The sequence below is a fragment of the Argopecten irradians genome, chromosome 5 (assembly GCF_041381155.1).
Source record: "Argopecten irradians isolate NY chromosome 5, Ai_NY, whole genome shotgun sequence".
In the NCBI taxonomy this organism is placed as follows: Eukaryota; Metazoa; Mollusca; class Bivalvia; order Pectinida; family Pectinidae; genus Argopecten; species Argopecten irradians.
The window spans coordinates 48,442,185-48,467,154 of NC_091138.1; the positions used below are offsets into that span (position 1 = coordinate 48,442,185).

Below are 24,970 nucleotides of genomic sequence, written 5' to 3' on the forward strand. Positions count from 1 at the left end.
AATCTTGCTCAGAGCCACCGGCACGAGACAAAATCAGGCAAGTGAATTAAACCCGTCCTTTTAAGTAGTATTTAAAAAGTTAAATCCGGAATGACTTGGGTTTAAATTAGTATGAAATTAGGGAAATAAATATTTAGGACAAAGTTTGACTTTCGTGACTACAAATAACCCCGGTTTTACCTGTACGGAGGTTCACGTTTCTCTTACAAAACCTAAAGGCCAATATATTTACAACAGTGGTTGATAAGAACGACAAAGTGTTTATCAAAAGCCAAGAGGAGAAAATTACAAGTAATAATTTGACCATTTGTGCATTCTTAAAATCCCACCGCTGCCACCAAAATAATACTGGTGGCAGCGGTGGGATTTAAATAATAATAACCCTACGGGATATAGATATATAAAATCACCGGCGTGCCGTGCAGGCTAACTGACATCTGGGGGCGGGGCTTAGCTTGGAGTTATTGACGACTTCTGTCCAGGCCGAATCATCCAATCGCACGGCAGGTATAGTTCTATGTTTACTACGCTTCACATGTGGAGGCCCGCCTGCCACTATACAAGTGGAAATGGGCAGTTTTTGTGCATTCATTGGAAATTCTTTTAACCCGTCTTATACAGGTGCTCGCGTTTACAAGGCATTCGATATATAATACACATACATTTACATCTTACCGATTTATACACAGTGTAATTGAAACAGTGGATAAATATATTATATATACACATTCTGAATATTCTGATGGATTTTTACGTGAATGAAATGCAGTAATTAGCATCTGCTAACCGTGAGGTTACGCTTATAAATAAAACATCAACTGCCAGGAAAACTCAACATCGCTATTTGGGATTTATTTCAACACGTGCTGCCGTATTATTTCAGAAGCAACCACAGAACATGTGTCGGGGAGATGAAAACTTTCACTCTGGTGATTTTTCATTACCCTCAAGATGACGAATCTGAAATCCATTTTCATATCTGAAATATTACGGTGAAACCATTTGAAACGTAAAGTGGTAGGTGCTGCTTAAGAAATTATTAATTTTTGTACGGGTAAAAGTAAAAATATTTCGCGAACTTGGCTGGATTAATGAGCTGAAAGTCATGTTTCGTACAATCAGGTTGACTGTGTGGCTAGCCGTTCTCGCGTGTGTTGTGCTATCCAGAGAGGCTTCGGTGGGACCTCAGAACGTCCTTTTGAATGAATCCATCAAAACATTACTTGGGTTCAAAGATGAGCTCCCTAGGGGTCATCATTCATCCCCTTATGGAGTAGGCCAGGAGGCCCCAAAGTACATGTTGGACCTTTATGAAAGGTTTAGGAACTCCCAGATATCTAAAGGTCATCTCTCAGGAAATACCGTCCGGAGCATCCACGCCGAAATAGGTAACGTATATAAAACATATTTTGGATTTTGCTTGATAAGTTAAAAGGCCAACAACCATCTTTCAGAAAAAGTTTGTAATTCTTGAAAATGGAATGTAAAACGAGATTGGTAATTCCGTGGGGTCGCAAAAGTTTACTGAAACGCACGTGCATGAGATAGCAATCAAAACAAACGCACACAAATATGTTATTACATATTCTATCAAATCCAGTCGAATTAGTGGGTTTTTGATGAGCACAGTGTTAGTGCAGAATTTATATACATTAAAACATTTTACACGTTCCAGTAGTGGGTGCACTCCGTTACATCGAAGTGTCTTGGATGATGCACGCGCGATTTCCCGTGGCGATAAACAGTGTAAGGCCAACCTTCTAATGTCATTAACTTAGTTTTAATGACTAACACCGCTTTGATAAGTCCCGTCAATAATCGATGATTTTACTATCTAGATGATTGATAGCACAAGTTGTATCCTTGGGAAAGGGACCTACGTTTATAAACGTTAGTCAGCAAATAACAGGGGATAATTAAAAACCCTTCATGCTTATAAAATCTCGAAAATGAATTATTTAGCTGAGATGGGGTTTAGAATTTTAAGTCCATAAAAACCTTAAAAGATATTTATTGTTTTCGTGTAAGTGTATTTTTGATAACCATAGACTTGTTTATTGTATATCAAATGTGTTAATCTGTCTAAGGTATCACAAGGTAGATTAAAAGAAAGAAGATGAGGAAAATTAATGATGAAATTAAGAAGAATGAACGTTAAATGATTCTGTTTAACGAGTGTGTTCAAACTCGTTTAAATTTCTTCATAATAAGTGAAATACTATATCAGCAGGGAATGTACAATTATATAAAAAAGACCTAGGTAATTGTATATGAACGTGGCTCGTAATTAAAACGAGTGTCAGGTGTTTAACGAAGTGGTATAAAAATATTTTATAGATTTTATAAAGTTATAAATATCATGTTTTCTATTGCTTTGATTTAGCACAAATCCAGATGTGTTCAGGTTACATACCAGAGTAAATCTTAATCCATATAAAATGCTTTCAAAAATAGGATATCGTTTCACATGTTGAGATCTTTAACGACATCTTTATTCTATAAGCACATTCAGAAACAGGTATGCATGTTATTCAAATCAACAGCTGCATAAAAGTGAAATAAATCTGCCAAAATTTGTCTAAGTAGACGCGGGAGATGATCTATAGTAGAAAGGGTATTGGGGTCTGGGAGTGACACCAGCTTGTTTACGTCCAAATTCCGGCCACAGATAATGATGACCCGCCAGACTGACCACTCCTGACCAAGGGTGGCCAGCCTGACTACTGGTCAAAGAGTTAATTAAGGGCACGTTCTGTTTAATGAATAAACAAAAGAGATATTGTATATATTATTAATTTCCATATCAGCAGCGTTTTGTGCTCTAATGAGCTCTCACACACAGCGAAGAAACTAGCTATTGCATACGTACTCATTCATAAAAACTGTTGTAATTATACATAGAATGATATGGCACGTTTTTATAGCAGATAAGTCCATTTTGAGAAATCGGCTCCCTCAGACAAGGTTCACTATAATTCTCCAAGATATGAGGGGTGTGGGATGACAGCATATCTTTGATTTTCACGCAAACATGCTTGTGTTAAATACGTGTTCAGCCCGATGGCCAACTTCATTATGAAGTTGTCACTTGTCAACGAGAACGGGAAATTAGCTGCTCACGAGTTTATTTAAATATTATTTTCTGAATTACTGAATACAACACAAAAGACTATTGTCGCATACAAAAAATCTTGTCGATGACAGATTTTAAAAGATAGATTGGCCCCAATTATTTGGAAACGGATGAAAAATTCGGAATGTCTCATGCGCAGTGAAAGTTTCTACTAGTTTTTCACCTAAGTGACAACGCTCGAAATACAAAACAATAATGTGTGAAGAATTTGTATAAGGATAATTTTTCAAAATTGATTTAAGCGAAGCAACTCTTAAATGAACATTTAAAAGCCCTCTATTATTTCTGCTATTGTGTGACATCTAAATTATATTTTATTGATCTTAATGCATATGATATCTCACTAAAGAGTAAAATCATTAAATTATTTACACTGGTATGATAAAGTGTTATATTTCAATATCATATTTACTCGAGAAGTTTTGTCAAATGTCAAAATATTTTAAGGTATTACTTCAGATTGATGAGCTGTGCAATTAAGCAAATTAACAAATAAAACATGACCCTATTGAATAGCTGTTATGCACTGAGCTTTTATTAATATCGAGATATTTACTTTAAATCACTGACAAGACAACTGGGCTAGTTTTACACGTGTCAGCTAATCCACACAAATCTTAAACGTTAGAAGACACCGGTCTGTCATAAAATGGCGCTGTTTGCTGTTGACGTCCGTACTTTATAGGCTATGTTGACACTATTATAATTGTAATGGCTCCATTGATATCAAAACACAATAGCTATTATTTTAAAGGTTACAATCATTTGTGTCTTTTCAGAGTTAAACCTGGAACAAATCCGTATAAGAACTCTTGAGTTTTTGTGTGCCTTACTGTATATATAATATATACCCGGCGACGGGCTGGAGACCTTACCGGTCCGTTAAGCTAAAGGTTGTGTTGTTCGTACGATGGGGGAGGCTCCTCGCATTGCTTGTGTTGTAGTCGCGACACTACTTAGAACTAACACGTTATCTTATCTTACAAATCGTAAAAACATTTAAACTGGAATTAGTTAGAGCTGATCCTATATACTCGCCAGTACAGCTAAGATCATGCCAGTTTGATGGATAAGCACATTTTGATATAGAACGAATAAAGCGTACCCGGCTTAATGTATATTTCGGTCGCAACATATCCGTCGAAAAGTCTTCAGAGCTACAAAATTGCAAATTATTTTGATATAGAACGAATGAAATGTCCCAATCTACTTTATCTTTCTACCGACAACAATATCCGTCGAAAAGTCTATAAAGTTACAAAATTACAGCTGATTTTGATATTTTTGTTCGAATCTTATTACATGCTAAGTACGAATGACCCCCATTGAAATTGAAAGTGAACGCGATATGCAAAATCTGTAAAACGATCATCAAATCGAAATAAACAACAAGCAAGTCAACAAACAAATAAATAGGACTAAAATTTGAATATCGTTTCAAATGGAGTAAAACGAACGTGAGATCTATTGGTTGAATTTGGTATAACAGTGCTCCCGACATTTTCTCTATTCGATAAACACGATTTGTTTCACCTTTTAAATAAATCTTTTAAATCGACTGAATGCCATGACATGATGCTATTTAATACTCCCATCCACTATGATAAAATTACTATATTTGTGACACATGGCTTCAAGAAGTAAATGAGAAGCGCCGAAGATGTAATCCTTGGGCGGCGCCTTGTCAAAAGTAGCCTCTTACCGAAATTCCATTTTGCCAAACTATCTGGCGCCGAATCCTCACTACGCTTGTTTTCTATGTAAAGTTTATACGTTTTATTAGACGATACAAGACAGAGAAGGGAAGCTTTGAGTGTCAGCAACCGTAGGGTGAGGATTTGGGAAAGAGTAGTTCTAAATTACATGACGATTTATTGCTTTTTTTCTAACACACAGAACCTTTAGAGAATGTACGATTTAGTATTTTCGCATTGATGTTGGTTTGTTTAATAGCTATGGTAGTCGTTCCTTTAGCAGAGACCATTGGCATGGTTCGTTCGGGGTCGCTCGGTGCAATTTGAATTGTTTTGTTGTTAAAAGGCAAATGCGTTTAAAATGAAAACCAACTGAAGCGTTATAAAGAAACCCCGTAGATTTTTTGAGGACTCATTTTAAAGTATTTCACAGATATGAGTTTTTTCCTACTCACTGAGTTTGAGGACGAAATGGAGGTGATAAATATTAGATTTCTACTTTGTTTAAAAACTGTGAAGTTCATATGGCCGATGGTACAGTATGCCAGGCTTTGCAATATAGATTAGCTGTACAACAAAACCGAATGTTCCGTATAACAAAAACTCACATAATATTGATGGCGACAAATTGGCATTGATCGAGCCATGCTGTGCCCTTTCAACACATTTGTCCAGCTGAGTGCTAGAAAGGGATCTTGACAATAGTCTATTCCGCCAACAAAAGACTCCGCCATATTGTGTCACATCGTTTGACAAGCTGGCAATAGCAAGGTGAGAATTGCTTAAACAATTACTGGCCAGTTAGTACATTATTAACGACTGCTGTCCAACGTCATGTAATCAATAATTAACTAACATACTGACCATTACCTCCAGGTATGATGTCACAGCTGCTACAGTTCAAAATACCTATATATATATTAATTGAATTAGGGTTGTCATCGACTCGGCCCTAAATCATAAGACGTTAGATACCCCTCGGCGTTGTAGTACCAACACTAGACCTTCTGACTGCATTTCGGAGAACCTCGGGACGTTAAATAATAAACGCCTGAATCCCTACAGAGTTTGACTAGACACTCTGTCCAAAATCTGTCCCCTTTGGCGAGGAATCAGAAACACCGTCCATTAAGTTCCGTTTCTTCAGGCTGTTTATTTTGCTTAAATAATTTTATTATGCTACATGTATAACGAAAAAATATGAAACTCCAATGGCATTTATCGTCTGCTAATGGGGAAATTGCTAACGGCAGCGGCGGTCATTTCCTGGTCGGAACCACAAGTGGGGGAAAATTGTAAACAGAATCTCGTCATTTCTGGTCAATTAGGGCTAATCTAATTTAATCCATATCTTTATAAAGATCTCTATAATGAGAGAAACAGCGTACCACCCATTGTGATTCGACATTTACGGACCCCCGTGTCGGTAACATTCAATTAAGGATACCTTATTCAATTTTTTATTTATATAAATTAATAATATGCTAGGACATATTAAAGTATATAAATTGTCAAAAGTTAGTTATCTAAGAGCTGTTAGCCTGATGTAATTAGAGATATACATGTAAGTACAGAAAATGGTTTAAGTTATAGGGTAAAAATAGATGTTTTGCTTGTCGTATATGTGTCCTAATCTATACATCTAAGTTGTAACGAACATTTTCATTACAAGAATTTTTGTTATTATCTCATACATTATGACATCGCATCTCATTAATCGATACAACGACTTGGTGATATCTAGAGCAAATGGTCCATCAAGAAGTTACAAAAATCCCGGATTATATTGAATTATAGGTATATTGATATTTTGGAGATACAGCACACTTTTGAGTAAACTCTGAATTTGTTTTTTTCATATTTATCTTAATAACATTAAAACCTGTTCAAGTTAACCCTCAAATTATATACTATGCTTCCACCCGACTAATGCAGCCGTCCCTTTTAAATTGCGCACCATAATATTCCCGATTTCATATCGGGTCAATTTGAGCTGATCTAGCAATTTTAACATTGAAGGAACTTTATCAATCAAAGTTCACTCGGTAACACCGTTATACATCAACACGTGGTTTCTGTAGTCAATAATGACATTGTCACGTGACTGCGATGATATATAACTCTTTCAGTTGTTATCAAACGTGTCAGATTCGAGCTTTTAAGACGAGTTATTAGAAGACAATATTATATATTTTCTATTGTACAGCAAATAACCTTTGTTTCCGAATGCTATATGCAACAGTTATTTTACAGGAAGCATATAGCTTGTCTTCCGGAAATGTAAATTAGATTGGGCCTCCGGAAACTGCACATTACACAGTAATAGCTCTGTGAAATTTCTTTATTGAACTGAGTACTCGAGACTGAACAAAATGTCTGCCCTGTTGAAAAAGTTGTGAAGATCACAGTAAAGGAAAGAGGAAATATTGAAGAAGAGTTTCTTTAAATTCAACATCAATGCATTGTAAATTCAACAGGAATTTTATAAATACAACATTAATGTTTTAAAAGGACAATAATGGCGATGTGTGGGTCCAAGATTCGAGTCGACAAAGCTGTAGTTTGATCCCAATACAAGTCATCAGTGAAACATATGGCGTCACGTCCTTATCTAGCCGTGAAAGTGATAGCGGCACTCTGAGCAGACGACACATCTCCGTAACTCATTCCCCCCATCAATGACAATCATCAACATTGAATATCCGCCACGGTATGAAGGCGACCCTATATAAATACACTGTATATATTAAGCTCTGACTAGATATCGAAGTACTGTTAACTGGTAATACGATAATACTGATTTTAAAAATTGGAGAAAATTCAATAAATAAGATAACGATTTGAAGATTCTATACCCTTAACAATAAATGGAATAACTATGCTTTAATTGTCACTCAAATGGATAAGTATTTAAGGGATCATATTATGTGTACGATTGATGAAAGCTGACAAAGCAGAATTTCGCGGGCTCCGAGCAGACGACATGATTACACTCAAGTCTGGTCCATATATTAAGCATAGTTTGTCTTCCTTTGTATCTAACTTCTTCAGGAGAATTATGCTAGTTTGGTAGGAGACAGTCAGTCTTCGCTAACCACACTACGAACGGCACACTGATTTTTGATGTACAATACTACAAGCTAAATCGGCAATTGAAAAATCAAAGACTACTTGCGTTTCCTAAACATTGCATTCGGTACTCATCAGTACACTTCTCAATTCTTAGCTATCGGGGATCTGCCCCATTCTTCCCGGGGATATATCATCAGGAATATAATTACTGCAGATGGATAATTTCACAATCTGTAATAACTTATATAATTAAGACAAACGGACTTTAAAAGAAGGGGATTTGCGTATGTTAATGGTCTGAAAATATATTTATTGGCATATGAAAAGAGAAGTATTAAGTATCCTCAAATAAAGGTTCTCGCTAGCCTAGCCCCCGAGATCTTTAACCAGGGTGAACCAAAACCCTGTTTTCAGTTGTTCGAGATATTTATTTCAGCTGATATTTGCATGTGAATTTACCAATGAAAGAGAAGAAGACACCTTCATAGCTATTGGGGTTATCTGTAACATTTATCACATACATTCTATGCGCATTATTGACAATGCACTAGTCTCTAATACTTGGAATAACCCCCACATACAACTATCGAGAGTTCATAAATCTTCCATTCAACAAAATTAAACGTCAGCACTCATCGTAAAAAACTTTTCGTAAGAAAGAAAACAAAGAAGTTGGACACATATTTCACAGATCTTTCTTATTATAAACTCACCGGTTTAAAGTTTTATAAAATTTAGCAAAATTTGAATAATTCAACCAAATTATGCTATTGTGTTTTGCTTAACTGAAAATTATATACTAGAAACTTTCGAAGGATTTTCATTGAGACCTATGTCATTTAAGTGTCCTTGAATGAAGAGAAATGTTAGATGATCAGTGACAAGTCTTGGCGGTTTCCCGTTCTTCTCTGTACTGCATTCCAAGCGCCGCTTTGCTCTGTCGAGGAAGGCAGGAGAAACTCCGCCATGTGATAAGATGGCGTTGCTGTAATCCTTGGCAATAGGAGTATGGAGTAACGATCTCGCGTGACGTATGTGGCGCCCCCTCACGGCAGTTTAACCCGCCGCTATCTATCTTAATTTGTATCACTATTTTAGTCCATCGGGAATGCTTTCAGATTTTAAAGTAGATTCGGTTTGATGTTACAAGTTTCACACCAATTTGGCCATTTATACGGGTTTGCTGATGGACCGTACAATCAAAGTACATTTCGAAATGCTTCTACACTCGCAGAAAACATTCATTAACTACGGCCCTAAATGTATCGTCAGATAGATTAATTACTTTTCATTTTGCCTTATGTTTAAGTAACGTGTAAATAAAAGCTGCTGAATATGATAACACAAACGTTTTGTTTCAATCAATGTTATATTATCGATAATAGTTTTGCATTAAATATCATTATAAAAGCAAAATATTGATAAAAAAATAATGTTTGAAAAAAAAATTACTAAGCAAGAGGAAAAAGGTCGCTTGCATATGGTTTCATTTAATTTTTATTCATCTTAAACTCTTTCTCTTGTGCCATGGTAAAGAGTGCATAATAGTCTTGGAATGAAGGCGATGTGAGTGACCTAATTTGATAATTAAAGCCGAGCTTTAGATAGATGTTTGTACGTATAGACCTTGCTATCAACTCAAATGACTAATATTTCGATTCATTACCGAACATCAGTAGCGCTATTTCTAGAGCAGCCAATGTTCGACATGACTACGAAATAACTTTTACCATGATTAGCTAAATCAGCAACATTAACCACACTGTTGGGGTTAGTCTACTCAGTTTTTTCGTCACTGGGCAATATATTTGGTTCTGATTTAAACAATTAAAGAGCAAAATGCTTGATATTTTTGATAGTACTTGCAGCTACAACTTTTTCTTTTCCACCAAATCCTTGTATTTGATGAAAAACACATGAATTTTATTGCGAAAAAGCATAAAGTTGGTACTGAGTTAAATAATTAAAGAGCAAAATGGTTGATATTTTAGATAGTACACGTACTTGCAGCTACATCTCTTTTGCCCCAAAAGCATTGTCTTTGATGAACAAGTGAATTCCATAAAGATATATTTCCGTCGATGTTTTAATGATTTAAAGGACCTCGGCGGACGCGATGTTGGAATGCCTGACTTACGTAGTTGCTGGGTTATCGCATATATGACTCCATCTATTGATGTTCTATTGCACTAGACCCACATGGGACAATATCCATTGACTTGCTGTGGGTACGTGTTCTAACTGTGAATTTCGTTTCCTCATTTACTTTAAACACAAAGATCTTTAAAAGAAAAACGAGATTTAGTGCAAGGATGTAGAATCAAATATATCAAGCCTTGAAAATCAGCATCTCACCACTGTTTACAATCAGTTTTAGAAGTAGACTGGAAAGATGTAATTATTTGACAAAAGATTACTTATACCCAAATAGAAGTAATACTGATAAATTACTACCAGTCTTTAAATGAAAATACACAAAAAAACCTTGAAAATTCATATGAAACGCACACTCGGGAACAAAAACCATATCTTGCTTCCAAGGGCGAGTCTTTTATTAGAAAATGATTGCTGAAATAGACCATGGATGTTGATAGCATGTGTTTATGTAATGATATAGACTAGTTATCGAATGGTTTATGTAACACGGTAGAGCTCGATGTCAGGGTACATCTAGCAGGTGCTACCTTCTCACGCTCAAGACTAGTTAGCTTAACGCAATATTTTGCTTCACATTATTTCATCATTATTTCGTTATTCATGAAATAGACCATTTCCATTCATAAGCTTTTATATCTCCTGCATTTCGAAAAAAAAACCTCGTAGATATTATCTTTAATTTATTTATATACTTTACAGAATACACTTTGTTGTGAGTATCAACTTAAATATTAAGTTGATGAAGCTCTGTTGATTATGGGCACGTGTTATACTGCAAGGGGGAGATAACCTGACTTGGGCGTGGTGTAATGTCCAAGATTGTCTGTCTGCTTACACTCAATAATTGTAATCTTAATCAAAGAGCCTGCCGAGGATTTATGGAGCACACATCAATTTATCTCTACCTTAATGTGAATCGTGAGTTCGAAGTCGATACTCGAAAAGTATTTGAATATACACTTGAATGAAAAGGCACTCGACCTGTTTTGTCATAGACCAAGCTCTAAGTGGGTAGGTCGCCATTCTATCAGTTTAAATATGTTGACAATGATGCTATAGAGCCTCAGTAACAGACTTATTTTATATAACAAGTACATTCTTAAAGATTCGTTCCTTCAGTAAGCTGGAAACAGTCGCCCTCGCAGTACGAAAAGCGAATCTGTCTGTTTCCATTCAAATGGAAAGCCCTTTTTCCGTTTAAGTCCTGATGTTATCGTCTGACATGGTCAGAAAGATTGGTTTACCAGATTTAAAGTAATCATACGTTAACATGTAATAGGCGGTCGTTCATTTGTTTACTGGCGATTTAGCTAATCTCGGCTCCTGATCCGTATCTGGGTAATACATTCTGATATAGCGACCAAGTTACTACACAACCCCAGGACGGACAGCTATCTTCGTCCACATAATCACCCATAGATATCCCTTTTAGAAAGTATCCTAACAGTTTTATACTTAAGTACTTAATCACTGAGAACGGTGGTCAAGCCATGTCACTCTCGGCGCCAGTGACGTTCGGCCACTGACCACTCTGCTCTGTTGTCAATATCGTCAAGTGGGACTAAAGGACATTTGAAAACCGATTTATGTTTATAAATCATTGCCTATGTGTGGTTAACTTAAAATCCAATAATACTGACCGATTTAGATGTAAACACTATGTTTTTAAATCAAGACAAAATAAAAAAAAGAATAAATAAAAATGAAATAATAATAAAGAAATGAATAAAAATTAGAAAATAAAAGCACAAGGAAAATCACCAAGATATTTTTATCTTTAAAGTTGTAGATGTCAATAGCACTTTTTGTGAATGGAACTCATAAGAGTTCCTGAATGGCGTTATATATTGAAAATTAAAAAAAAATGGGCACGAACTCATTGTAGTAAATTCTAAAACTATTTAAAGTGTACCAAATTTTATTCAAAACAAAAACAACAATGGACTTCTTCTAGATAAGAAACCTTTTGGATTTTAGCTACTTCATTATACCCATATAATGACATGACTGGCTAAAACCCATTTACAACATTGGCGAATTATATTAGGTAAACATTTGGGCTCGTAAATTTATTGTAAAGGAAGTGGTCGAGGAGTGTAGATAAAGACGGCCTAGGCTCCATATCAATGGCAACACTGGTGCCCTGATGTCCGGGCCTTGGTGGCAGTGGTGTGAGCTCCATTGAGCCTTCACCGTGCAACATAGAGGCGTTATTACCGTACAGGCCATGTTCGTTTACCTACCAATAAACTGGCGGTAATTACTAACTCTCCTGTACTACAAAGTCGAAACCAGGTACACACAGGGATAATTGTCCACGGGTTTTGTCGGGGATTAGAGATCGATTTCCGGGAGAGCAGGTTAAGACTGGAGGGCTATCAACACTAGAATAAATTTATTTAAAATTGACATTTATGTTCTAGCCATTTTTATTGAAAGACTGTTTCGAATTTTCAAATCCAAAGTTTTTAACTTTTGTATTTTCATTTTTGTTCTAGTTATTATTATTGTAAACTAGCTCTTACTTTCCAAATCAAAAGCTTTCAGCTTTTTTATTTCCATTTTTGTTCTTTGCGTTATTAATGAAAACTGGTCCGAACTTTCAAATTTAAAGCTTTCAGTTTGTGTATTTTCATTTTTGTTCTAGCCATTATTAACGAAAAAACTGTGCCTTACTTTCCAAATCCAAAGCTTTCAAATTTTATGCTTTATAAGTATTTCATCTTTTGTATTTTCAAACTTCAAGGTCAGCACAGAATCAACCAATTTCTTACTATACTACTGTATATACTAACGCCGTGTTTATATGTTGAAAATACACAAGTAGCTGTCTTCCAAGGTTGTTTTCAGCCCTGATACCACCTCTACTCTCTCAAAGGCAGACGACAGATCCTTAATACTATTATACAGGTATATCGCTTTTATCCTGATGACATGCATATCTTAATTTAGGGTCTTGATGTCTTTCTCGTGTTAAATCGAAGTTAAAGGTCAAATTGAGGTACCCGTAAAATGACGTGTAACACGCCCAGCGCTTACCTCTGGCGGCTAGCCTGGAGCACTGGAAAGTAATAGGAAGTTTGCGTGCGGGAAGTAACATTGAGGCTAGGATGAACACAAGCGAGTTCTGAGGTGCACCTATGGGTCTCTCTTTACAGGGGCAGTGAACCCATAACGGGTAGCTACCAATATGGTACCCGAACACTGTTATTATAGGGTACTTAAATGACTTTCAACATGACATCGGCACCCTGATAGGGTAACCAGGGCGGGATGAAATGAGAATAGAGCTAGTACAGTAATTTTTTTGTGAAACAGAAACCTTTAAGGCATGGTGGTCCTGATCGAAGACACTATTGTTTTCAGTGAGTATGGAATGAATTTTATCATGACGTCATTTTCCCGACACTTAATTGCACTTCTCATCAAAATGAAATCTGATATCTGTACTATTGACAAATGGGGGGTACTATTGAAGATATAGGCCAGAGTTTTTTGGCGAGTATATGACAAGGCGTTTCTCTAAAGTGCAGTGGAGAGATCTTTTCCTGACGGAAAAATCACTCTACATTTTGTGCCTCTAGGGCCAAAAAAATAATATGTCTGTTTAGGGTTACCCGACAGACCCTTATTTCTTACCCCCGACCCTATATTTTTTCTACTTGTCTAGGAAATTAAAAAAAGAGTCGGGATTTCCATTTCAGACTCCGGTTCCGCCCATTATTTTTAGAGTGAAAGACACTTAAACAAAACAAATCATCCCGACCTACCGACCCTATTTGTTTTGCCAATGAAACCCTAAATAGACATATTTTTTATTTGATCTAATACAATAAATGTTCGGTAGAAAAACAAAGAAAAAAAATGTGGACACTCACTCGTGTCGTCTGACCATACAGACAGAGATAATGATATCAGTATGAATAATTATTATCAATTGCTTAATTATTAAGAAATTAAACGATAAGGCTAATGAATAACCACTAGTTGTCTTTTGCAAATTAATCGTTTTCTGTCTTGCTCCTTTAAATAGTCAGAGTATAACAAATGATAAACTATAAACGGATATATTATCATATGAATATAACAACATGTAATATGTCTGCGGTTTTGATTGAGACATCATCTTCCGAAGGATAAAGATGACTTAGTGGAAAGTTTAAAGAATCTTAATCGTTGTTGATGAGAAACAAGCCAGGTGTTCTAAGGGTGTATACGTAAATGAACTAGGTATATTCACGTTGACAATACACAAATGTAAAATGCCGCTTAGTTTATTACCGAAACACCTGCTAACTGGAAAGAGGATATAATCAAATAGCGCGACTGTGGGTCACACTACACTGGGTTTCTATCAAAAGTATCCGATATTATAATAAATGGAAGTTTTTCAGTCCCCTTTACACACAACACATTATCATTATTTAGGGCAGTTTAGCCATACCGGGATTCGGTGATGCTTTACTGACTCAAGTCATTGTAACCGTACGTAAATATATAATAAATGCGTGCGACCTAAAACGTGTTTTAATATATGAATTCGCTTTTGATTGTAAGTGTATATGGGCGCTTTGTGAGTGAATTGTTACACTATACTACCGTCAATTAAGATTGGGATATTTTTTTAACCCTTAGTCGATATCCCCGTACCATAAATTGACCTCAGTTATAAATGTTTATCTGTCAACGACGATGTTGGCTTATATATACATTACACTAAATAATGCAGTTATCAGATAGACAATGGGATGCTACCCTTTTGCATCTAAAAGAAAAGTGCATAACAAAAGACATGAGGGCCGCCCGCCCAACGCAAGATAGGATCTATATTTATGAACCCCTATGTATTTATTTCAATATTTTATAGTTTTATGATACTTCAAATAAAAGATATCTTCCCTCTTTGTCATCCACATAATGAATTGTTGCACATCAATTCCATCCTGTGCCGTAACATAGATAACAGAGATATTCAGGTACATGGTACATCTCTCATCGTAAAAATCACAGTCATACTTATTTACGAAATACGTATTTTAAAGCATATATATGTAATAATTCATTTGCGATTTTAGACTTTATTCGGACATAAACTACACACAAATACGTCCATTTACATCAGAAAAATCAAATATCAATAAAAAAGAAAACCATTTATATAGATCTGTAAATTTAAATGTTACACATTATCTGATATTGGAAAAACAAACTTTCTTCGTTTCAACTGAGTGATCAAAAGTATACTGATCAAGTGAACTTGATACCATTGCCACGGAGCTAAAAATAGATTATTCATTCTATATAAATCTCATGTTATCTGTGTGTATGTAACTATATATAATCTAGGTTGATTTAAAGAATTATATATTATGTACATGAATGTAATTACTTTTATTTCTTGTCTTTGACAGCCGAGGTAAATGGTGAAGAGATGTTTGTGTTTAATCTGACATCCATAATACCATCGGAGAGATTACTCAGTGCAGAAATTCACCTTTACAAGAAGAAGATGAAGAAGTCCAGAAGACGTCGGCGAGATTTGGAATTACTTATGTATGAAATTGCACCACATTACATGACGGAAAACGGAAAAATTACAATGAGAGCAGAAAGTTTTGGTTGGCAATGGTATGACGTCACGGACGCTGCACTCAGTTGCCTAGCAGCGCGTAGGGATATACCGCATCTGTTTGCATTGAAATTTCAATTTGAAAAGCATAACGGTAAAGTCAAAGATGTGGCCCTCAAAAAATTTATTCGTCATCATTCCCTGCCATTTCTTATTATTTATTCAAATGATACTCAAAATAACGAATTGGATTCACTGGAAACATTAACGGAAAAAGTGCATAAAGAAAAGGATGAAGAAGAAGATAGTGACTTTGTTAGTAGTGATCCTGACAAATTTGTAGAATATTCACTCAGTTTTGCAAATGGCAAATTTAAAAGTGAACCTGATTCTAACGATCATTCACAAGATCAAACAGCAAACAGTGCACAGAGACGTCAAAAACGCTCAATATACGATAATGAAATTCCAGAGAACCCTCAAGAATATGAAAACTTTCACAGGAAGTTCAATATTCCACAAACACATCCGAACATTTTACAATCAAGACGAGAAAGTCGGCACAAAATTTCAGACTCTCGTTTGATTCCTTATCCCGACGACCAAAAGCGAAAAAATAGAAAGAATAGTAGGAAAAACAGGAAAAATAGACGGAAAAACAGGCGACGGAAGAATAAGAATGCAAATCTTTTATTTCCAAAAGAGTGGGATAGATTCCGTGGAACCGGAACCGAAACTGAAGAGCAGCAAAATAGTAACCAATGTAGCAAGAAAAAACTTATTCTAGACTTCGCAGATATTGGCTGGGAGGACAAGATTATAGCACCAAAGTCATTTGAAGCTCACTACTGCTCAGGACAATGTTCATTCCCACTTACAAAGGTAAATATATTTTAATATTTTACTCTTTGCCATTTTTGTGGTGTGACACTACAATGAAAGTATTAATATGAAAAAAAATTATGTTTCAAATTCGCGAATTATTTCTCTTTCACAGTAAGTCTACTTGATCATGCGAATAACTCTCTTTGTCTTTTCGTCTGGTAGCTTATTGAATCCCCGTCAGATTTCATAACATTCTCTTGAAAGAATATTCGCAAATTGACGAAGAGTGAATCTATTTTGAAGTTAAGGGTTGGTCGTGTTGAGTGAAGAAGGTTAGATAGGCAAATGTCAGGCTTGATGGGGTCGTACAGATGGCTAACGGAATTGATATCATCACCCCTTCCCCTCTCTCTGTTCTATCGGGCCCACTTTCTCGTCCGTAACACCGCAATAACTACTGTCCAACATTCCTCAGCATGTGTTGTCTTGACAAACAAGCACCAGGCACGTGTCGGAAAAGTTCACTAACGAAGGTATGCGTTGATTAACTCGTTCACCCTCGACACCACATTTGGACTCTTCCAGTTCAAGGACTGGAGCAGTCCAAGATAAAATGTAAGGGGTGAATGGATTAACTTTCCGCCCTCGTGTGACATGTAATCTCCTTAGACTCCGTGTCAGATGTACATGCATTTGATGCCCCCAATCGCTCCCCTATTGTTCCACGAGTGACTTCCACACTTGTTGTCAGGTCACTATGTAGCATGCCCTTGTAACATTGCAGATGTGGTTGAACATGCTATAGAGTTGTTACAGATATCGTTGCACATTTACTTTATAATAAATCTCTGCTAGATAAGAACGTCGATACATTTTGTACATGTTTCGGATAACAGAGACGTGCAACGCACGCGTATCAGAGAGCACGTATGGTCTAGGCGATATATCTGACATATTGTAACGTCAAACTTTTGATTGAAATCCAGAGTTCCCACTCCACTTTGCCAATCACCTTCATTTTTGTATGCAAAATCTATATAATCTAATACAACAACACATTAATAAACTAAACCATACTTTCTTTTACGAATCGCAGTGCGTTAGAACGACTACTTGTGTAGTCATCATTAAATAGATGTCATGCATGCAGATCCACGAGTATTTAGTCCAGTTTACGCATAAACAAGTGTATAAAGAATTAAGTGATGTGCGATTTGAATGAAAGTTCATAATATTAAACTATATATAGAAATTTTAATGAGCTAAGGTGATATATGCAAAAGATTAAACATTGGTTGTATTTTGGATGACTCATTTTTAAAGAAATGAACTTTCCAAATCTTCCAAACTTTCGCTTTCATTAAAACCCCGCGAATATATTAAAGCGCGAACACGAACATATTAACTACTGCAAATTTTGACTATAGATTCAAAGCGTTAAAAATATGACATTGCTAGCAATTTCAAAGTCTGATTTAGCTAAACGAAATCCGTACGCGAAAACAACCCCCAAATCAAGTTACGGTTACTCGAATCACCTGTGCATGATATATGCTTAAGCCTGAGTACTGTTTGATTATCTCTTCGTTATCGAGTAGGGTATCAGAGATCTATGACATATATGCTCAGATCTTATCTACAGAAAATGGATATGTATATGATAGTTATATATCTGTAATTAGAAATACATACACGGTAGTTATTTCTTACGGCGTCACGTTGGACGATTAATTTTTTGCTTAATATCCATTCAAGAAGATTCATGCTATGTTCCAACTTCGTTCGGCGTTAGGTTTATACAAAGCAAATGTCATTGATAATTGGCTAGTCCTATCTCACAAGTGATTGTTTGACCAATTCGATAATCTGACAGGTTGGAAATGTCGCCATATCATTGCTGCTTCGATGGAAAATTAATCGGTGGCTCTTGTGTGTGTTTGTACTATCCAGTTTCGCGCCCTTTAGAACCGCTGACAGCACGTTCTAGACAAGATGACGTATGACACACACTGCCTATTACCGTCAGAATTGGAACAGTGATCGGAATCAGGATTTCAGAAGCTCTGAAATAACTATACAATTATTACAGACAATTTTAGCCATGTACTGACACACTATATCATAATTGATGAAATAGAAACGCGTCCTGTCTTTCATAAATGTCTACTTTGTTATGTAAGTGTCGTCTGCCATTGCACGCTCAAATCGCAAGAAAATTAATACTTATGTGTACCCTCACATATCTGTTAAACGAACGTATCAAAAGTCGAATTCATCAATATTTTAAAAGGGATTTTATATTTTATTCAATAGAAGTAAAAAAATAAAATGTTCCATCATTTTATTTAATTACCATGTTCGTGAATTTGAATGGGCTACTGAGGGGTGATTTTCTTTATGATCTGGGCATAATTGAAATACGGGCCTATTACATTAATCATTTACATCTCCATGAATTAATTTTCATTTGATATGTCACGCCTACATGCTGCCGTTATTGGACTTGAAATAGAAAAATCCGTTCCGAATGATTTTTTTTTCAGTTGCAATTTTATAGTGGCGATAGATTTACAAAACTCCGTTCCAAAATCGACAGCTATAAAATGCAATTCGTCACACACAAGACTGAGGTATACACGAGAAAAGTTTGTAGTTGAATAATGAAGTTCCTAGACGTCTGAGAAGGCTGTTTAAGTTCGACGGTGTCTATCTCACAGCTTAATGACTTTGTAGATAAGTTAGGAGATGTCTATTTCATTGTGCATTTGCTTATAATTTTGGTGATGCCTATTTCACAACACAATGACTATATCGATGAGATTGGTGATGTATGTTTCATTATGCAATGTGTAGTAAATGATTTTGGCGATCTTTGTTTCATGGTGTATTGTCTATGTAGATAAGTTTGGCAATATCTATTTCATAGTGCAATGCCTATGAAGATAAGTTTGGCAATATCTATTTCATAGTGCAATGCCTATGCAGATAAGTTTGGCAATATCTATTTCATAGTGTAATGCCTATGAAGATAAGTTTGCAATGCCTATGTAGATAAGTTTGGCAATATCTATTTCATAGTGCAATGCCTATGAAGATAAGTTTGGCAATATCTATTTCATAGTGCAATGCCTATGAAGATAAGTTTGGCAATATCTATTTCATAGAGCAATGCCTATGCAGATAAGTTTGGCAATATCTATTTCATAGTGCAATGTCTATGTAAATGGGTAAGACGCTGTCTATTTCATAGTGCCATGCCTTTGTAGAAGAGTTCGGTGATGTCAATTTCACTGTGCAATGACTCCATCGTTGAATTTGGATATATGAATTTCATAATGCAATGTCTATGTAAATGAGTTTGATGGTGTCAATTTCATAGTGTAATATCTATATAGATGAGTTATGCAATGTCTGTTGCATTGAAAATGACTATGTAGGTGAATTTTGAGATGTTTATTTCCCGGTGTAATGTCTAAAGATATATATCAGATGAGACTTATTTCGTAGTGCAATGTTTTAGGTAGAATTGTGCTAAATTTGTTGTGTCTATGTTATTGGTAGAGCCTGCGATTCTCATCAATTTATATCGCTTTCAATTATCTGTGTTATTGATGTTCCAAGACGGATATTTCCAATCTACATCTTGTCAGTCGGATGATAACAACAATATATCTACCAGACCATTATGAGATTTTTCTCATTCGCCGAATGCCACTATATATCGTGAATGACCTACAAAGCATTCTTGCAAATCAACTCCGAACTCATTTGGTCAGTGTAGTTTATGGTCAGTGGTCAGTGGTAACGTTTCCAGCCTGGCTATATTGATAAGATGTATTTGTTTAACACGATATTGCATTAAAGCCTTTAATCAAGCAACGGAATGAAAGCTTGTTTCCTTTTGTATGGTAATAGTTTAATTTGGCCCATAAACACAACACCAGTCTGACAATAAGTCCATACCTCGGGTCACCTGATCACATTCGTTTTACTTAGTAAGAAATTTATCTTATAAACATATTAAATCTTCTGTATGATGCATCTATGGAATGAAATATCCTTTGACAATGTTCTTTTTGAAGTAAGTGTTTCTTTAAATCGCATTCAATCTTAACATTTCTTGAGCGGTACAAAGGTACTAATCGATGCTATTTTAAAACGAAGACAAATGTTTAATCTATAAAGTAAAAGTTTCTGAAATATCCATTTGTTTATTTGACAATGTTCTTTTTAAACTAAATGATTCTTTAAATCGCATTCAATCTTACAATTTCTTGAGCATGAAAAAAGTATATTTCTTTAAAGCGAAGACAAAATTTTTATCAATAAGATTAAAGTTTATGAAATATTCATTTGTTTTGTTTATTTGACAATATTCCTTTCAATCAGTTCTTTCTGTAAATCACTAAATCATCAGAAATCATAAGAGGTGCATGCTTTGCATCAAAGCGAAGACAACATTTAAGTTTATTAAAGTTAAGTTAAGTTAAACTTGTCTAGACAAGAAGACAATATAAACACATGTGTAAAGACATTCGGAGATGCATACGTTAAAGAAGAGTTAGCGTCACTGCTAAATGAACAATGTATTATAATCATTGGAAAAAAAAGTCTAAGGACGAAGTGCCGCCTCCCATCGTCGGAGACCTACGGTTGATTGCACTCTTATGTCCAGCGATTAACTGACCTCAGTTTCATCAATATATTTCTTATCTTTAGAAAATTCCTTGTCTTTAATCACTTCTTTAATAAAACATAAAAGAAGTTAAAGAACACATTTTAATACTTAGCAATGGAGAACTGCAGAGAAAAGCAGGAATCCCATCTACTTATGGGATATTAATGAAGCTGGACATCTGTCCTTCAATATCTTAATGTATGCCCTCTTGACCGTTGTTGACTACTATGTCCATAACGGGCTGACCGGTGGAACCTTGACGGACTTGACCAGCCGAACCATGACTGGCTGCTGTCATACTACAATAAACACCTGCCCAAAGGTGTAGGCGCGGGTCTGTATGATTGCAAATCTGACAGGTATTGTTTATATGGTAGATATAAATAATAGACTACTTAAATTTGACGTTTTGACTCCCTCGCATTAATTAAGCTAATTTCTTATTGTTTAAGGCACATTTACTATAGAAGTTTTGGTCAAAATGACCTTAACGTGAGATATGAAATAAATATTAAAATCGGCCTTAATGACACTTTTTTAATATGGTAAATGCTTTTCTTTTACACAGGTGCAAAATTATTATAATACATTCCTCTACTAGTAATGTAAGCAATTTATTTTTCTATGAACTTATACAGCGTTGTTGACGTCTACATTATATAAAAGACTAAATCTGTTCCAGACAATGACGTATTTTAATTTCAAGGAATACTTAAAGAACTACATTTGAATTGCTTTCATTGGTATACTTCTATCAAGGTGAATGGTTCATCTATTTTTTTTTTCATTTTCATATACGACTATGCGTCAAAAAATACAATCTTGAATATCTTCCCATGACAACTATAGACTTGAATGAAAATATATATTCCTAGCACATTTTACATCTTACATGTATTCCTCAACACACAGTTTGAATTTTTGAATCAGACGCTACCTAAATACAAACAGGTTCCAAAGCATAGCCTCTCTATGCAATTTTCTGCCCCTAAAAGGGGTTTCCACTTATCTATTTTTGGCTTAGCATTGCGATCCCGACCACTGTGGCATCTTGGGAGGGAGGGTTGGATCTCAAAGACTTATGAATCACGGATATGGATGTATTTAATAACACTGGATTTAAGTTTGTTAATCTATCTAAAGTATTCGCTTCCTCGCGGATATTCTAATACGCCAAGGGTATTTTTTTCACTTCTTGACGCGGTGATATCTACGTATGGATTTTGACTTTAATCCACAATATACTGAATTTTAACTAATTGATTAAGTCGTTACTTACATACTAGTTTCATTATACGAATTGGGATTTTATTTATTGAAATTCATACAAATTCGTTTAATCCTACCCTGAAGAGTCAGGCGTTTTGGTATTAAGTGGAGTCAGGATATTTAATCCTACAGCCGTTCGTCCGGTGAATAAACAAATCACAGTGTGCTATCCTTGTTGTGTATCCGAGACGCAAAACTTGTGTCTAGTTCATTGAAGTCCATATTCCTATAGTCGTCATATTTCTAGTTCTAGATCTTTGATCAGCTATCAATGATGACCGATTTGTGTTTTAACGATACAACGAAACATAAGTACATTTCTAAACCGCAAATTAATTTGTACAAACTCTAATCATCTCCTCATATGTCTAATTAAGCTGTGATAAGGATTGGTTAATGACTTCACATACTTATAACAATCACTAACTAATTTCCTTTCTGACACAACATTGGCACGTTACAATGACCTGCGTACCAAAAACACACCTTCAACCTTCAAGGCCCACGCCCAAACGATTAACGATCATCCGTATTAATCATATATACAATTAACATCTATCAGATATTAATTAATCAAACGGAATCGAGGTTGGGTAGATATGAATGTTAGGACAAATGACGATTGGAATGACAGGTTATTTTGTTACGCTAGAGTCTAAATGTCTGTGGTACTGTACTAATACCGTGAACGTAACATTACTCCGTGATATCAGGTTCACGGCATTGTTGTGGGGAGTCCGTGTTCTAGACATACATACACGTCTCTCTACTGTCTATAAGGGTAGATACCTTAAGCACTGAGCGGAAAATGACTGAACTCATTCAACATAACTTACAGAAATTATTTTACTACAGATACCGTAAGTACTGAACGGAAAATGACTGAACTCATTTCACATAACATACAGAAATTATCTTCAATACATTGAAAAAGTGAGATTTTTTTATTTGAAAATTAAACAAATTCTAAAAACACGTTTTTTTTCTTTTACGAATGCAGATCAAAATGTACAGTTATGTTGTACTTGGATCATTTAATGTTCACTATTGCAACGATGCTCTAGTTGTTAAATCTTTTGAATTTCAAAATAACAAAATATTAAAAAAAATGACGAATATGGGTCAAGATACATCGGGAATTCTATGTACCAAGGTATTATTAAAAAGTCAAGACAAATCAGTATGGTATAGCAATCTGGTGCAGTAGCGTAACGCCATCTTGGATTGGTGTCAGTTGTCAGAAAGGAAGAAATTACTGAATGAATCAAGTGATTTATGTAAGCCCTGTAACTTTACGACTACCAGAGCCGTAACCGTTAAACGCGAGCAAGATCAGAGGTCGGATAAATATTCTAAATCAACGCAAATTTGTTTGCTATCAGAAAACTACAAAAACACTCGAATTCTCTGTGATAGTAATCTAAAATGTGTACAAAGGCTTTCATTAACTAACATGAGTAAACATCGGGGTGGGTTGACGTGGGGGAAGCCGCTTGAGCTATCACCTGGCATCGGCCTGTCGCCAGTAAATTAGCAAGGTCAACCTGCTTTGTTTGATGTCGTGGGCCTAGCACACGGACACAGAAATCCATATCAGAAATGGACCAGATCGAACATTATTACAAACCTTAAGTTCATGTACCCTAAATTGCTTCAGGTTTAGAGAATAGGTAAACATTCCGCAATCATCACTTTCTTTAGTGCATGAAAAGGTTTGGTTACTGTAATATTGTGTATATAAATTGGATATTCGCTTGCCCACCTTTATACATAAAGTGTAAGGTTTCCGGACGGGTATTTTCAGAACAGGTTATTAGAAAGCATTGTATGTTTCCTTTATCATATTGACCACGGAAAGATATGTTTTAAGTGCCTTTCATCAAGGAAATATCAACGTTATGCTTGGTTGATCTTCCACTTCACGGTGGTGAATTCGAATAGCATAAACTTTACACTAGAGTGGAAGCACCATACAAACCAATAGGTCATAACAATGCGAGAGGGTCAGTGTTGACGAAGAACTTGTAGGACTCTCACTGGTGTAGTCGCCTTCATACTTCAGTTCAATGGAAGCCTGGGGTTCGGACCCTATGACACTCGTTCTAACATAAATACATCTTGAAAATTCGACAAGGAAGTGAGCTAGATATATCATCTGGGTTTCACCACGCTGTCCTTTGCGTAAAAAGTCAAACATTTATGAATAATGATATGAATATTTCTTAATATTTATGATATTCAAGAACGTAACTAATATGCATTATAATGTTCCCCTAGATAAAACCAAAGGTATTTTAATTAGGATGCATGCAATGACCTACGGAATGCTTATAGTAGTACATGGAGCCACTGAAGATTGAGTTATATTTCACATTTTATTCTCAAGGCTTCTCTTACTTAAAAATTACCCATTAGGATTTGGAGATTGTAATCTGTTTTCACTGTGTAATATCATATCAAAATTACAATACATTTACTGTTTTGCGTTCTATCTTAACCTCTTTATATTATTTACACAGACTGAAAAACACTAGGGGGAATGGTTTCCATTCTGAAAGATCTTTAAAAGATAA

At 35.5% G+C, this 24,970-nt stretch overlaps 1 protein-coding gene across 1 annotated transcript in view; it reads left to right on the forward strand.

Moving 5' to 3' along the window:
- Positions 1 to 483: 483 nt before the first annotated feature.
- Positions 484 to 24,970, forward strand: part of LOC138324102 (bone morphogenetic protein 3-like) — a 28,813-nt gene continuing 4,326 nt past the window's right edge. Inside the window, exons 1-2 of the mRNA XM_069269171.1 lie at positions 484 to 1,388; positions 15,468 to 16,507. Coding sequence (XP_069125272.1) covers positions 1,106 to 1,388; positions 15,468 to 16,507 — 1,323 coding nt within the window. The 5' untranslated portion in view covers positions 484 to 1,105. The remainder of the gene's footprint in view (positions 1,389 to 15,467; positions 16,508 to 24,970) is intronic.